General features: G+C 43.1%; 2 protein-coding genes across 3 annotated transcripts in view; one reads left to right on the forward strand and one right to left on the reverse strand.

Annotated features, from left to right (window-relative positions):
* The window catches only part of TAMM41 (TAM41 mitochondrial translocator assembly and maintenance homolog), a 153399-nt gene extending 142170 nt beyond the window's left edge, over positions 1-11229 (reverse strand). Inside the window, exon 1 of one of the 2 annotated variants that reach the window (XM_080994229.1) lies at positions 11091-11229. The gene's annotated coding sequence lies outside the window, so the exon portion shown is untranslated. Of the gene's footprint in view, positions 1-10433; positions 10572-11090 lie in introns of those variants that run through there. The other variant, XM_080994230.1, reaches the window with a different exon arrangement.
* A 105-nt stretch (positions 11230-11334) lies between these two features.
* Positions 11335-12279, forward strand: part of SYN2 (synapsin II) — a 147304-nt gene continuing 146359 nt past the window's right edge. The window contains exon 1 of the mRNA XM_080994202.1: positions 11335-12057. Coding sequence (XP_080850328.1) covers positions 11678-12057 — 380 coding nt within the window. The 5' untranslated portion in view covers positions 11335-11677. The remainder of the gene's footprint in view (positions 12058-12279) is intronic.

The raw sequence follows: 12279 nt of genomic DNA on the forward strand, positions 1-12279 counted from the left end.
CCTCATACAGTTGCCAAGATAATTGTTGGGCTTTTAAGAATATAAGATGAGCCCTTTGGGTCAGGCCAGTGGCCCACCTGGTCCAGCATCCTGTTCTGAGAGTGGCTGACCAGAAGCCCATGGAAAACCTGCAAGCCAGGCTTGAGGAAAATAGCTCTCTGTCCACCTTTGATTTCCAGCAACTGGTATTCAGAGACACAATGCGTCTTACAGTGGAAGCAGAACACAGCCATCGTGGCTTGTAGCTGTTGATAGCCTTGTCTTCCATCTGCATGACAAGACAGATGTGAAGACACATCTCCATTCACACTATGAACCTTTTAAGAGGCCCTGGTTCTCCACATGGAAGCAAAGGACAGGAGAGTTGGGTTGAAGGCAGAGGCTAAAAAGACCTCAGTTCACTTTCAGTCATTTCCAGAGCAAGAGCTGTCCTTGGTGCTGTAACAACTGACTTATCATGGTGCTGCAGATTTCCTTGCATCTTTCCAATGTAAGTATACCTTCAGTGCTATGTGGAAAAACTATTATAGAACTCTTAGTAACATCAACCATAATTCAAGAGATTAACATAGCTACACCTCTGAAAATTGCTACAGTGGAAGGCACCAGAGTTAGCCATATGGAGTGGGTATCCATCACTGAATAATCTCTAAGTTTTTAAGGTGCGAGTAGACTAATACAGTTACCCTTCTCGAAATAAGCAGCTTATACCTTCATTTGGGGATTTTGCACTCACTGCCTACTGACATTGATGTGTAGCTCAGTCATGTGAAAGGACCTAATGCATGTTTAGCTTTGAGACACTAGAGGACCTCCTGTCTTTAGACTTATGTGTGACCTAAGACCAGTTGAGGTTTATATACAGGATGCTGCATGAATTTTACTCTGAATCTTTCAAGACCTACTACTAATGAATGAGATGAACTATTGAGATAATTCTTTTAGTTTTCCTGGGGCATGCAGAAAAGCACATTCCACTAGCTCTTGCCTGGGAGATTACAGTAGTTCAAAAGATAATGACACATGCTGTAAGTAAGGAATTTGGCGGTTCGGATAGTCAAAGAAAATATAAATGTTTAGTTTTCTATGAAGAAGAAATTACAGAAGTGGGGAAATTCTTATGGGTGAACTGGAAAAAGAAATGGCAAATAATAGGAAGAATATTATTCCCTCATTTCTCAGAGCACAAAGGGAGAATGCCTTGTATCTCTTGCAGTTTTAACTTAAACTATGTTGTTATAATTGAAACTCAGCCAGGCCTCTGTTGGGAAGCAGTCAACAATAGGTATTGATGAGCTCCTAATTCCACGCTGTTTTGCATTTGAGAAACTAATTATTGTAATATCTCTTTGCAGTCAGTCTTATAAGCAGCTTCCTCATTCAGCTATTCAATTTTCCAAGCCTCTAATGCGACAGAGAAGAAAAATACATAGGGAATATATTCATCTTCTTGAATCTTAAATATTTTTGAGACTTTGAGAGATGTGGCTGCCTTAAGGGTTTGCTTTCCTCCTAAAATAATCTCCATAATTTTTAAAAGAACAGTGCATCTGCTAACATTGATATGGAAATAAATATTTTTCCTGTTTAAAATGGCATTAGTTCAGCTTCTAGAACCATAGGAATAAATAAAACTCACAAATCCCATCATTATCATCAATAATATTAATATATGCAGCAAGTGAGATTTGTTAGCAACCCCAAAGAGCAAAAGGACCTCTTTGTTTAGCCAATGTCTAGCTTCCCATTTCATGGCTTTTGACTGATACAGTACATCATCTGGCACTGTAGAAAGTTCAGCGTTTAGGATACCAATACATATCCATTGTATGTAAAACATTTGTGAACCGATAGAACAGAACTTTCCAAACTGTGTGTTATGGCACTTTAGTATGTCGACTGCATTGTGCAGGTATGTCGTGCAAGTGTTCCCCACACTCCTCCCAGGGCTGGAAAGGGGTTGGTTTAACCTCCAGTTTACTAGTAAAACTGAATTAGGTAAAGGTAAAGGGACCCCTGACCATTAGGTCCAGTCGTGACTGACTCTGGGGTTGCGGCGCTCATCTCGCTTTATTGGCCGAGGGAGCCGGCGTACAGCTTCCGGGTCATGTGGCCAGCATGACTGAGCCGCTTCTGGTGAACCAGAGCAGCGGATGGAAACGCCGTTTACCTTCCCGCCGGAGTGGTACCTATTTATCCACTTGCACTTTGACGTGCTTTCAAACTGCTAGGTTGGCAGGAGCAGGGACCAAGCAACGGGAGCTCACCCCGTAGTGGGGATTCGAACCACCGACCTTCAGATCGGCAAGTCCTAGGCTCTGTGGTTTAACCCACAAAATTGAATTACTGTGTCGCAAAATGCTGCAAAACAGAATTACTGCATTGTGAAATTATGTATGTCTAAAAAGTGTGGCACCAACAAGAAAAGTTTGGAAAGCTCTGCAATAGTATATTTTGGTGTAATCTATGAGGCCGAAACAGAGCTCTGTGCACCACTGCCAGATTAGAAAGTAAAGTATAAAAGATGCAGCACACAGGATTGTGTCTGTGTCTGTGTGTCTCTCTCACACACAGAGAGATTCCAACCCTGGATTTGCATCTGTAGCGCTGAATGGTTGTCTCAGCCTGCTTTGACAATGCTCCCAACTGTGTGGGTGCATGGATTAAATGTAAGCCCCAAATTTTTTCTCCCTGTTTGTTGGGAAGGAAAGTAGTTGCTTTTAGTATAATTAACTATATTGATAACAGAAGTGCACCCATGGAGGCACAAACATTCTGTGCCAATTAAGAGGTCCAATTAACTCACTAAGGCGACTTACCTGGGAGTAAGGCCCATTGAATTAAAGAGAACTTATTTCTGAGCATTGGTTAGGATGCACCTGTAATTTATTTCTAAAATGTATAACCCACACCTTCAGTGTCAATTGGCATTTCCAGAGTGGTTTACAAACAAAATAAAAAAGTGCTACAAAACATCCACACAACTATAACAACACCAACAATAATAGTAGAGAAACCAAAATACAACAAATCTGCCAGTAAATACAGAAGCTGACAACAGCATAAAAGGACTTAACAACATTAAAGTTATGTTAAAAGACGAGGAAAATGTGAACCTATTTATCTTGCACTGGGAATGACAATAAAGTAGGTACAGTTAAACCTCCCTTAGAACTTCTTGCATGGCACCACCATCAGAAAAGCTCTTTTTACAGCTGCCTATTTTATTTCCAGTGGTGAAAGTACCCAAAGGAGATCTTCAGATGAAAAAAAAATTCTGCTTGGCTGGATTGGTATCTGATAAGATGGTCCAACAGATACCAGCCTCCCAAAACTTGACAACTTTATTTATTTATGTAAAATATGTATATTTCTTTAAATAATTTATACATCATTTAACTGATCTTCTCTAAGCAGCTTACAAGGATACAAAACAAAAAATAAAAATCAGTTAAAATTGTATGATTAAACTTCAATTAAAATACCTGCTGGAATAAAACATTACTCAGTAGGTGCTGCAGATTCAGTAGCGTGGGGGCCTGTCTGACCTCAATTGGAGGGTATTTGCATAAAATTGGACCCACATTACTAAACACATAGCTTTGGGTGGATCCGAGCCCTGCATCTGATCCATGGGGGAGCGTTAACAGTGACGCCACTGAAGACCTGAGTGATTGAAAAGGGATATAAGGAATCAGATGGTCCCTAGGGACCATACTTGACCCAAACTGTCATAGGCCTGGTAAATTAATACAAGAACCTTGTAGCATATACACAACCAGTGCTAACTTTTGAACACCAGTTATGTGCTAGCAATAGTCTGTCCCCATGATCAGTGTAGCTACAGCATTTTACACCAGTTGGAGCCTCTGAACCAGGCCCAACGATTGCCTCACACAGAGTGCATATGCCATCCTATAACCATTTTAGCTTGCAACAAAGATAAAGCAAAACTAAGATACATACAATAAATCAATTAAATATTTCACAACAGTATAAAAAATGCAACACAGTTTAATACCTAAACATAAAATTTATTTATGAAATGCATGCCCCCCCCCATATCACATGTGTTATAATGGTTAAGGTCTGGTTCAGTCTGATATTGTGTGACAAGTTCAGACTCAGACTAACATTTCAGACTATGTGTGAAATGTTTTATACTGTACAAGCTTGTTTCATAGCTCTCTTGTGAAATGGAATGATTTGGAAGAACAAGAGTTCTAAGGCTCTTAACCAAGAAAATATTAATTCACGCTGTTACTCCTCCAAGATGTGGGGTTGACCCTAAGTCCAAATTGAATATCAGTTGAAGGATTAACTGTGAAATCTGAAATTGACTTTGGAATATGGGTGAAACCTGAACTTATAATTGTATTAATTAAGAATTTCCCAAGACTTCTAACATGTCTCCATCAGCAAAGTCTCCTATATCAACATTTTCCTTATTTCTCCTTAAATAAAACCTTTATGCTGTGTCAGTGATAGCAGTTTTGTGGTATGATCAGATCCTGGCTCAAGGGAAATTGTTCTGGCATTGCATTGAAGTCGGACCCATTTAACCCCAGTTCTGTAAACTCCAGTAATGAAGGATTACATTATACACTATCAACTCTGGGTTTCATTTGACAATTCTCATCAGGTGCTCATTTTCATCAGAAGGGTGGGATATTAATGTTTTAATTATACTTTTCCCCCAACATGCATTATGGGTAGTTAGGTTTTTTAAAAAACATTAACATAATATACTCTTTTCACTTGTTTAAATGTCCTGGGAAATTAAAACTAAACCTGTATCAATAAATAATTCAGGTTTACGGTTCAGCTACTGCTCTCCTTTCAAATTCTTTGTTGACTTGCAACCATATTGTAACTTATCTAAATTTTACAGTCCGTTATTATTTTGTGCAAACTAAAGCAACAATTAATTAGAACAACTTGTGTGCACATAATTTTGTTGTCAAATCATTATTATGAATCCATTAATTCAGATAACAAGTTAATGCACAAAACAAGCTTGAATGAGTTTTAATTCCACATGATTAGCTCTCATTTGGTACACTGCTATGAACTCTACAGGTTTTTTGTGAGCAGAGAGTTACCTCTTGCTGTGTGCAATTGAAATCCAAACCTTTGGGGATTATCATACAAAGTATGGCATCTTTAACAAAATGTTGCAGTGTAGAGTGCTCCTTTTCATTGTATCTGACAAAATGCTTAATATTCTTCCCCTCTCCTCAGGAGTCCCCCCCCCCCCAAGATTTTTTGTACATCTGTAATCCTTTGGCTCTCCCATACCTTGTAATACCCTTGTGTGGATGGTGCTAATTGAGTAAAGGTACTAATTTGGCTATGTAATGATTGTCACCAACCCCAAACTTAAGAAATTGCTGGAATAATTTACTTTAACAGAAAATGTAATTAGTTGTACATTTTCCATACACTTGTGGTGTGTTATCACTGAACATTTTTTAATGTAGCCCAAAAGGAGTATTTACATTGCAATCTTATTTACTACCACTTGGAGATGCTTGATTAAAACTTAAGAAACTCATCAAAATAGGATTTACTAGGTCAAAGAGAGATCCCTAAATGTGATGTTACATACACATGAAAAATTACAAGACAAGCTACTTTGACTAGGAAAGACAATAAATTTTTGAAGAAAGATACATGGGAGTATAACTGTCTTAGTTTGGCCAGCATATAGGTTACAACACTGCAGCTAGTAGCCTTATTAGCTTTCAGGATGTGGTTAAAAACATCATAAAACACCACAGTATTGACTTTTATCCTATTAAGCCAGGCATAGGCAAACTCGGCCCTCCAGATGTTTTGGGACTACAATTCCCATCATCCCTAGCTAACAGGACCAGTGGTCAGAGATGATGGGACTTGTAGTCCCAAAACATCTGGAGGGCCGAGTTTGCCTATGCCTGTATTAAGCCAAAATCGGCACTGTAGCTTCAGAACAAATGAAAAAGAAACATTATGTTCCACTGTGTAGCACCATGGACAGCACCCAATCACATCAAAATGTATGCTTATATTTCTTTAGTTGTGCCTATTCTTTTCTAAAATAGAATTATTAATATGATTTATTAAATTTCTATCCTGCCATTTCTCCCAAAAGAGTCCAGGGTGGCAAATGACAAAACAGCAGAACAAAAAAATAAATCAAACAATATAAAAAGGTACAAAATATTTAAATAATAATTTAAAATAGGATATTTATTAATAATATCATTATATTTTCTATTACTCCTATATTAAATTAAAAATCAGAAAACAAATTACTAGAATATGTGGATTGTGTCCAATTCAGGTCTATACAAAGTAGAGCCACTGAAATTGGTGAGCTTCAGTCACATCCATTTAATTAAATAAGTCTATTTTCATGCAGTTCTGTATATCTAAATATATATGACCTTCTTAACGGCTTATTATGTACACACTGGTATGATACTGCAAAGTATTTCCTGTATTCTTATTGTGAAGGAAATGCTTGTTCTTTGAAGTAGGCTAGCATTTACCTATTTAGAAAGCCCTTCTTCAGAACTAACAGCAACAATAACCCAAATTGTTGTCCTCCATAGATGGAATTAATGTTTGGTAATATTGTTTCTGGCCTTAGAAAACCTGCCTTATATGGAGTCATACTACTGGTCCATCTAGCTCAGCATTGCCCTACGCTGATTTGCAGTGGCTCCCCAGGCTGCAAATGATAGTACTTCTCTTTTTTACCTGGAGATACTGGGGTTGAACCTGGTTTTTGCTGCTACATGCAAAGAATGTATTTAGCCCTTCCCATATATGGGAATGTATGCCTAAGTACAGTGGTACCTCGGGTTACATACGCTTCAGGATACAGACGCTTCAGGTTACAGACTCCACTAACCTAGAAATAGCACCTTGGGTTAAGGACTTTGCTTCAGGATGAGAACAGAAATCGCGCAGCAGTGGGAGGCCCCATTAGCTAAAGTGGTGCTTCAGGTTAAGAACGGTTTCAGGTTAAGAACAGACCTCCAGAACAAATTAAGTTCTTAACCCGAGGTACCACTGTACCGCAATAATTAGGTTGAGAAAATATATTGAGTCAGTGTGTAGGAGTGGTTAGACTGTCAGAATAAAAATGAGGAGTCCAATCTATACTCAGCTGGGTGACTTTGGATCAGTCATTGTCTTTCAGCCTATCATATCACAAAGAATTGTTATGACAAAAGGGTGAGTCATATACACTGCCCTAAGCATGGGGTAAAAATAATAAATAATTGTCAAACAGCAGAATTGAGAAACTTCTGTGAGTAGACATGTTCTCCATCACATATCTTCTATTGCACAGTGGTCTTGCACAAAATCTCCTGGAACACCTCCCAAGAGGATCGGCTCTTTCTTTGCTTTATGATTGAATCAGTTCTCAGGTCTTTGAATTGCTATTCTTTCACTCCCCTGCAAGTGGTTGCCAGCACTCTGTAACTGCACTGAAGGCCTTCTTCTTCATTAACTATGAGACTGTGGCAGACTTACAACTCTGATGAGGCTAGTTGATTCCCCGAATCACCTCCAAACTTGGCTAATTTCCACTTCCAAATACACTTAACAGTTTTGTTGGGTGGAAAGTGGTACAGCTGATTCAAATAACAGAATCAAATATGACCCCTAAAGGATTACAATTGTAACTATACATTCTGCCACACATCTGCACCTGATGTGCGGTAAACTCAAATCCTCCTTTTGACTTGATCAGATGATTCAGATATGCAAGTTACACCAGTTTAGTCGTTTGAACAGAACTAAGCAACAAAGCAGGCTTGCACTAACAAAAATGTTAGCATACTAGCAGTGATCGCTGGAGTAAAATGTCAGCTGGAGACCAGTTCTCTACCCTCAGAAATACTAATAGAGTTGTTGATGGTGACTGATCAAGTGAATTGCAAGGAATATACACCGCCATACAGAATCCAAGACTAATTGATTCTGATTGGCTCTTTGGGTGGATTCACATTTACCATATGGTTATTGCTTTAAAATTCTTCCTTGTAGTCGTTTTAATTACATGCAGAGCTAGTTGTTTATAGAGTCTGGCTGGTGCTGCATCATGATCAAATGGATCAATAGACATTGATAGCTGACATGCTGTTTTAAGAAAAGCATATTTACTTCACACTGTGTAGCATCAACAAATGTCCAGTAAACGCTATGTGGCCTGTAAAGTATTTTTGGGCCAAAAAGTTATTTTCATTAGGATAACCATAGTTTTTGCTGCTTCTTCTTTTATTGAACATTTTCTTGATATCCAGGTGCATCCATCTTGGCTGCCAGTCCTGGAAGACCTGCTCCCAGTTATTATATGGCTACCCTTATGGATCAGGTAAGCAAGGTTTTCCAGAAGGAAAAATAAGAATAGTGGACTGGAAAATTGTGAAAACATAGTTATAAATTATGGCTTAAAATGCATTTAAGTAACCCCACATTTTCTGTTTATCCAGCCTTTTTAAATAGGTTTGTCTCCTTGGATTTGATATTGTGTGCTTGCAGTAACAAAGTGCTTGGTCATCTTGGCTCGCTGTGTTACAATGTCCATTCACTATGTCATATATAACCAGCAACCCCCCAACTCCCCCAGCACAGTACTTGGTTGCAGATGTCTTCAGACTGCAGTCTCACAGTCATTCTTTTGCAAAGCTCTCAATTTTGATCAGGAATTTATAGCTAAGTATGAGATTCTGGTACCCTCAGCTAGAAATCTAACAATAGAAACATAGTGATAGACGGGATTTACCAGTTTTTACTATATAAACCTGTGTCATATTGCTATTTGTATTTTTTCCTTACAGATATCTGAAGGGAACATTTGAAATGTAATTCTTGAGTGAAAACAAACAAACAAACAAACAAAAAATCATTCATTTGACATCTGGTGGAGCTAAATATTTCATACAAAGAACTGTGTTATTGTGCAGCCTAAATAATAAATGGTTGCTATGTTTGCTTTAATGGCTCACATATTACTCTGGCATAAAATTATCTTTCAAAATGTTGCATATTATGCAGGCGATTTTACTATGTCCATTTTTATGCTATACTCAGTCACCTTAACTGTGTATGAACTGTTTTATTCCCACATTTGCAATGGCCACTAATTTTTAGCAAACAAAACTTGATGATTTATCATATTGTTGTTTGCATCCCAATTTCTGAGTGGCAAAAGACTCCAGGGGTTCCAGCATTTACCCAGTTTCAGTGGAATGAAGGTCAGTGCTGTCTTTAGGATATACAATTTAATTTACAGATCTATCTATCTCCCCTGAGCAGGGGGAAAGGGGGCACAGCATCAACACTCCAACAAACCTTGTCTCCTTATTAGGCTTCTGGGGTGAAAAAACTGTGTCTTGTCAGCTCCCATTGTCGCTCAGTCTCTCACACAAACCAGCTCTCCTATTGTTCTGCTTACAAAATGATGTTGTACCTAGTCAGGTAAATAAGTGGGGGAAATGCCCACCCCCTGCTGGAGAGTACCAACACTTGGCTGCTGCTATGGCAACATGACCAACAGTTATGGAGATAGGTTGTTGAACTGGCCATCAGCTTGAGGAAAATGCACTTTGCCCCTTCCATGTCCTCCTGTTCTCTCTCATTCAGAGAGCCTATCATTTAAAAGTGATTGCCCATGCACATACAGAAAAGCACTATTTCAAGTCTCACTCATGAGGCACACTGAAGCAGGCAGCTGCCTCAGGCAGCAGAACCCCACTGGGGTGGTAACCCCCATGGGCGCCCCACTGGCCGCTGGAAAACTGGTGGCAGCGGTGATCTGGTGAGCTCTTGTGAGATCATGCTGCTGCCACTGCCACTTCTCAGTTTTCCGGCAATGGGGTGGGCCGATAAGCGTCATCCTTGCTTCTCCTGTGGTTGTGGTGGGCCACCACTGGAACTGGTGTGTGAGAGGGAAGCCATGCAACCCCCGATTTGGGAGGTTCTTTTGTGGAGTGGCAGCAACCAGGTGAGACATCACCTTCTTGTTTTGCCGGGCCACCCCTGCACTAGCTGTACTATTTAAAAATGATACCATTAAATAACATTGAGGTCTCTTTTTCTTCATGAAAGGGCACAGTTACGAAAGTAGAGTTACATGACAGAACTGTATGAATGACAAGGCCGGTCAAAGATGTTTTAGCACCTGAGGCAAACCGCAAAATGGTGAGTGAAGATGTACACTAGGAACAAGGAGGGAATAAAGATCTATAGTGGGATCTGCTGCCCCTATCGATCCTGCTGCCTGAGGCGGTTGCCTCACCTTGCCTTGTGGATGGGCCAGCCCTGCCTCATGCTGATGGTGCCACACGTCAAAAAAGTGTACCTGAGAACGTCCCGTTTCCATGACAGTAAATGATCTGCAGTGAAGCGTGGCTGGTGTAAATGGCTTTCCTTACCAAATGGCTGGAGGGAGGTTGCAGCAGTCTGGTGAGAAGTGGGGATGCTCCCCGTTTTTTCTCGCAGGGAGGTTTTGTTTTTTTCAGTTGTAAATGAAGCCTTCCCTAGGAATTTCTCCCTTGGCAAGGTGTGCACGGCAGAACTGGCCTGGCTAGCCACCTCAGCAGCGTCTTAGCAAGGCCGAGTGTCTCGTTGGCTGGGCAGTGTGTTCTGGGCAGGCCGGCGAGGGGCGCACGGCAGAACTGGCCTGGCTGGCCGCCTCAGAGCAAGGCTGGGCTGGGCACCTTGGGGGTGGGGTGGGCAGCCGCTGGGCACCTCGTTTGAGCATTGTGCACTGGGTGGGCCTCTCCACGGCCTGCCAATCCCAGGAGCGCACGAGGGTGGAGCCCGGCCGGCTGCCTCAGCTACTGGTGCCCTTAGCACCTATAGATAAGATGGCCCTGAAGGAGGGAATAAATATCTATACAGAAGTGTGATCTGCTGCCCCTGTGGATCCTGCCGCCTGAGGCGGTTGCCTCACCTTCCCTTGCGGGTGGGCTGGCCATGCCTCATGCTGATGGTGCCACACATCAAAAAAATGTACCTGAGAAAATCCCGCTCCCGTGACAGTAAATGCTCTGCAGTGAAGCGTGGCTGCTGTAAAGGGCTTTCCTTACCAGCAGTCTGGTGAGAAGCGCCCCGTGGTTTTTCTTGAGGGGAGTTTTTTTTCCCCAGTTGTAAAGGAAACTTTCCCTAGGAAACTGGCAGCATCTTTCCCTGAGGTAAAGCACAGATGATGGGAGGGGTTGTTTTGAAGAGGATTTTCCCGTGCTCCGGAGGGGAGGCAGGCGAGGCGGGGCGGGGGAGACCGGGACGGCGAAGGGCTTTCCCGCCGAAATGAGCGCTAGTGGGCGCTGAACCCTCGAGCGCCGCCGCCCTGTCGGAGGGTCCCCCTTTCATCTCGCCAGTGAAGCGGCTGGGCGTCCTCCGCGGCTCTGCCTGCTCACATTCACAGCAGAAGAAGCGGGCTTGGGCGGCTGCCACCTAGAGACCGGAGGGCGGGAGGAGCGCGGAAGAAGCGGCAGCGGCGGCAAGCAGCGGCAGCAGCAGCAGCAGCCGACGGCTCCAGCGCTGTGCAAGCGAGAGGCAGGCAGCCCTTTCCCTCCTCTGCGCGACCCAGCGAGGAGGCGGCGGCGTGCCGAGCGCCCAGCCAGCCAGGCTTTGTTCCTCCAGCCAGTCTCCTTTCCCCCTTCGTGGCGGCCAAATGATGAACTTTCTGCGGCGCAGACTTTCGGACAGCAGCTTCATCGCAAACCTGCCCAATGGCTACATGACCGACCTGCAGCGGCCGGAGCCCCAGCAGCCTCCCCCGCCAGCGGCGGCGGCGGCGGCGCCGGCGCCTGCTTCCTCGTCGTCCTCGGCCTCGGCTTCCCCGGCCTCGGAGCGCAGGCAGCCTCAGCCGGCGGCAGCGCCGCCGCCCCAGCAGCCGCAGCAGTCGGTGGGCAGCAGCTTCTTCAGCTCGCTCTCCAATGCCGTGAAGCAGACGGCAGCCTCGGCAGGCTTGGTGGACGCCGGCTCGTCCTCCTCGGCGGCTGCCAAAAAGTTCAAGCTGCTCCTGGTCATCGATGAGCCTCACACGGACTGGTAAGGTGCTCTTTCCTTCCCTCAGCCACCCCGCCACCCCCGGCTGCAAAGTGTCCGGATTGGTGCCTCTCCTCACCCCACCCGGTTCGGTGTGGCAGAAGGCGGGAAAACAGGGCAAGCCCTAGTAGGCGCTACAGCCGTGCCTTAGTGCGCTGGAGAAAAGCCCGTAGGCTTCGAAGCAGCGCGGAGAAAATGCTTGTCACGGGCGCCCACTGGGCTGCA

This window comes from Podarcis pityusensis (assembly GCF_964106645.2).
Source record: "Podarcis pityusensis genome assembly, chromosome: 2".
NCBI classification, from domain to species: Eukaryota; Metazoa; Chordata; class Lepidosauria; order Squamata; family Lacertidae; genus Podarcis; species Podarcis pityusensis.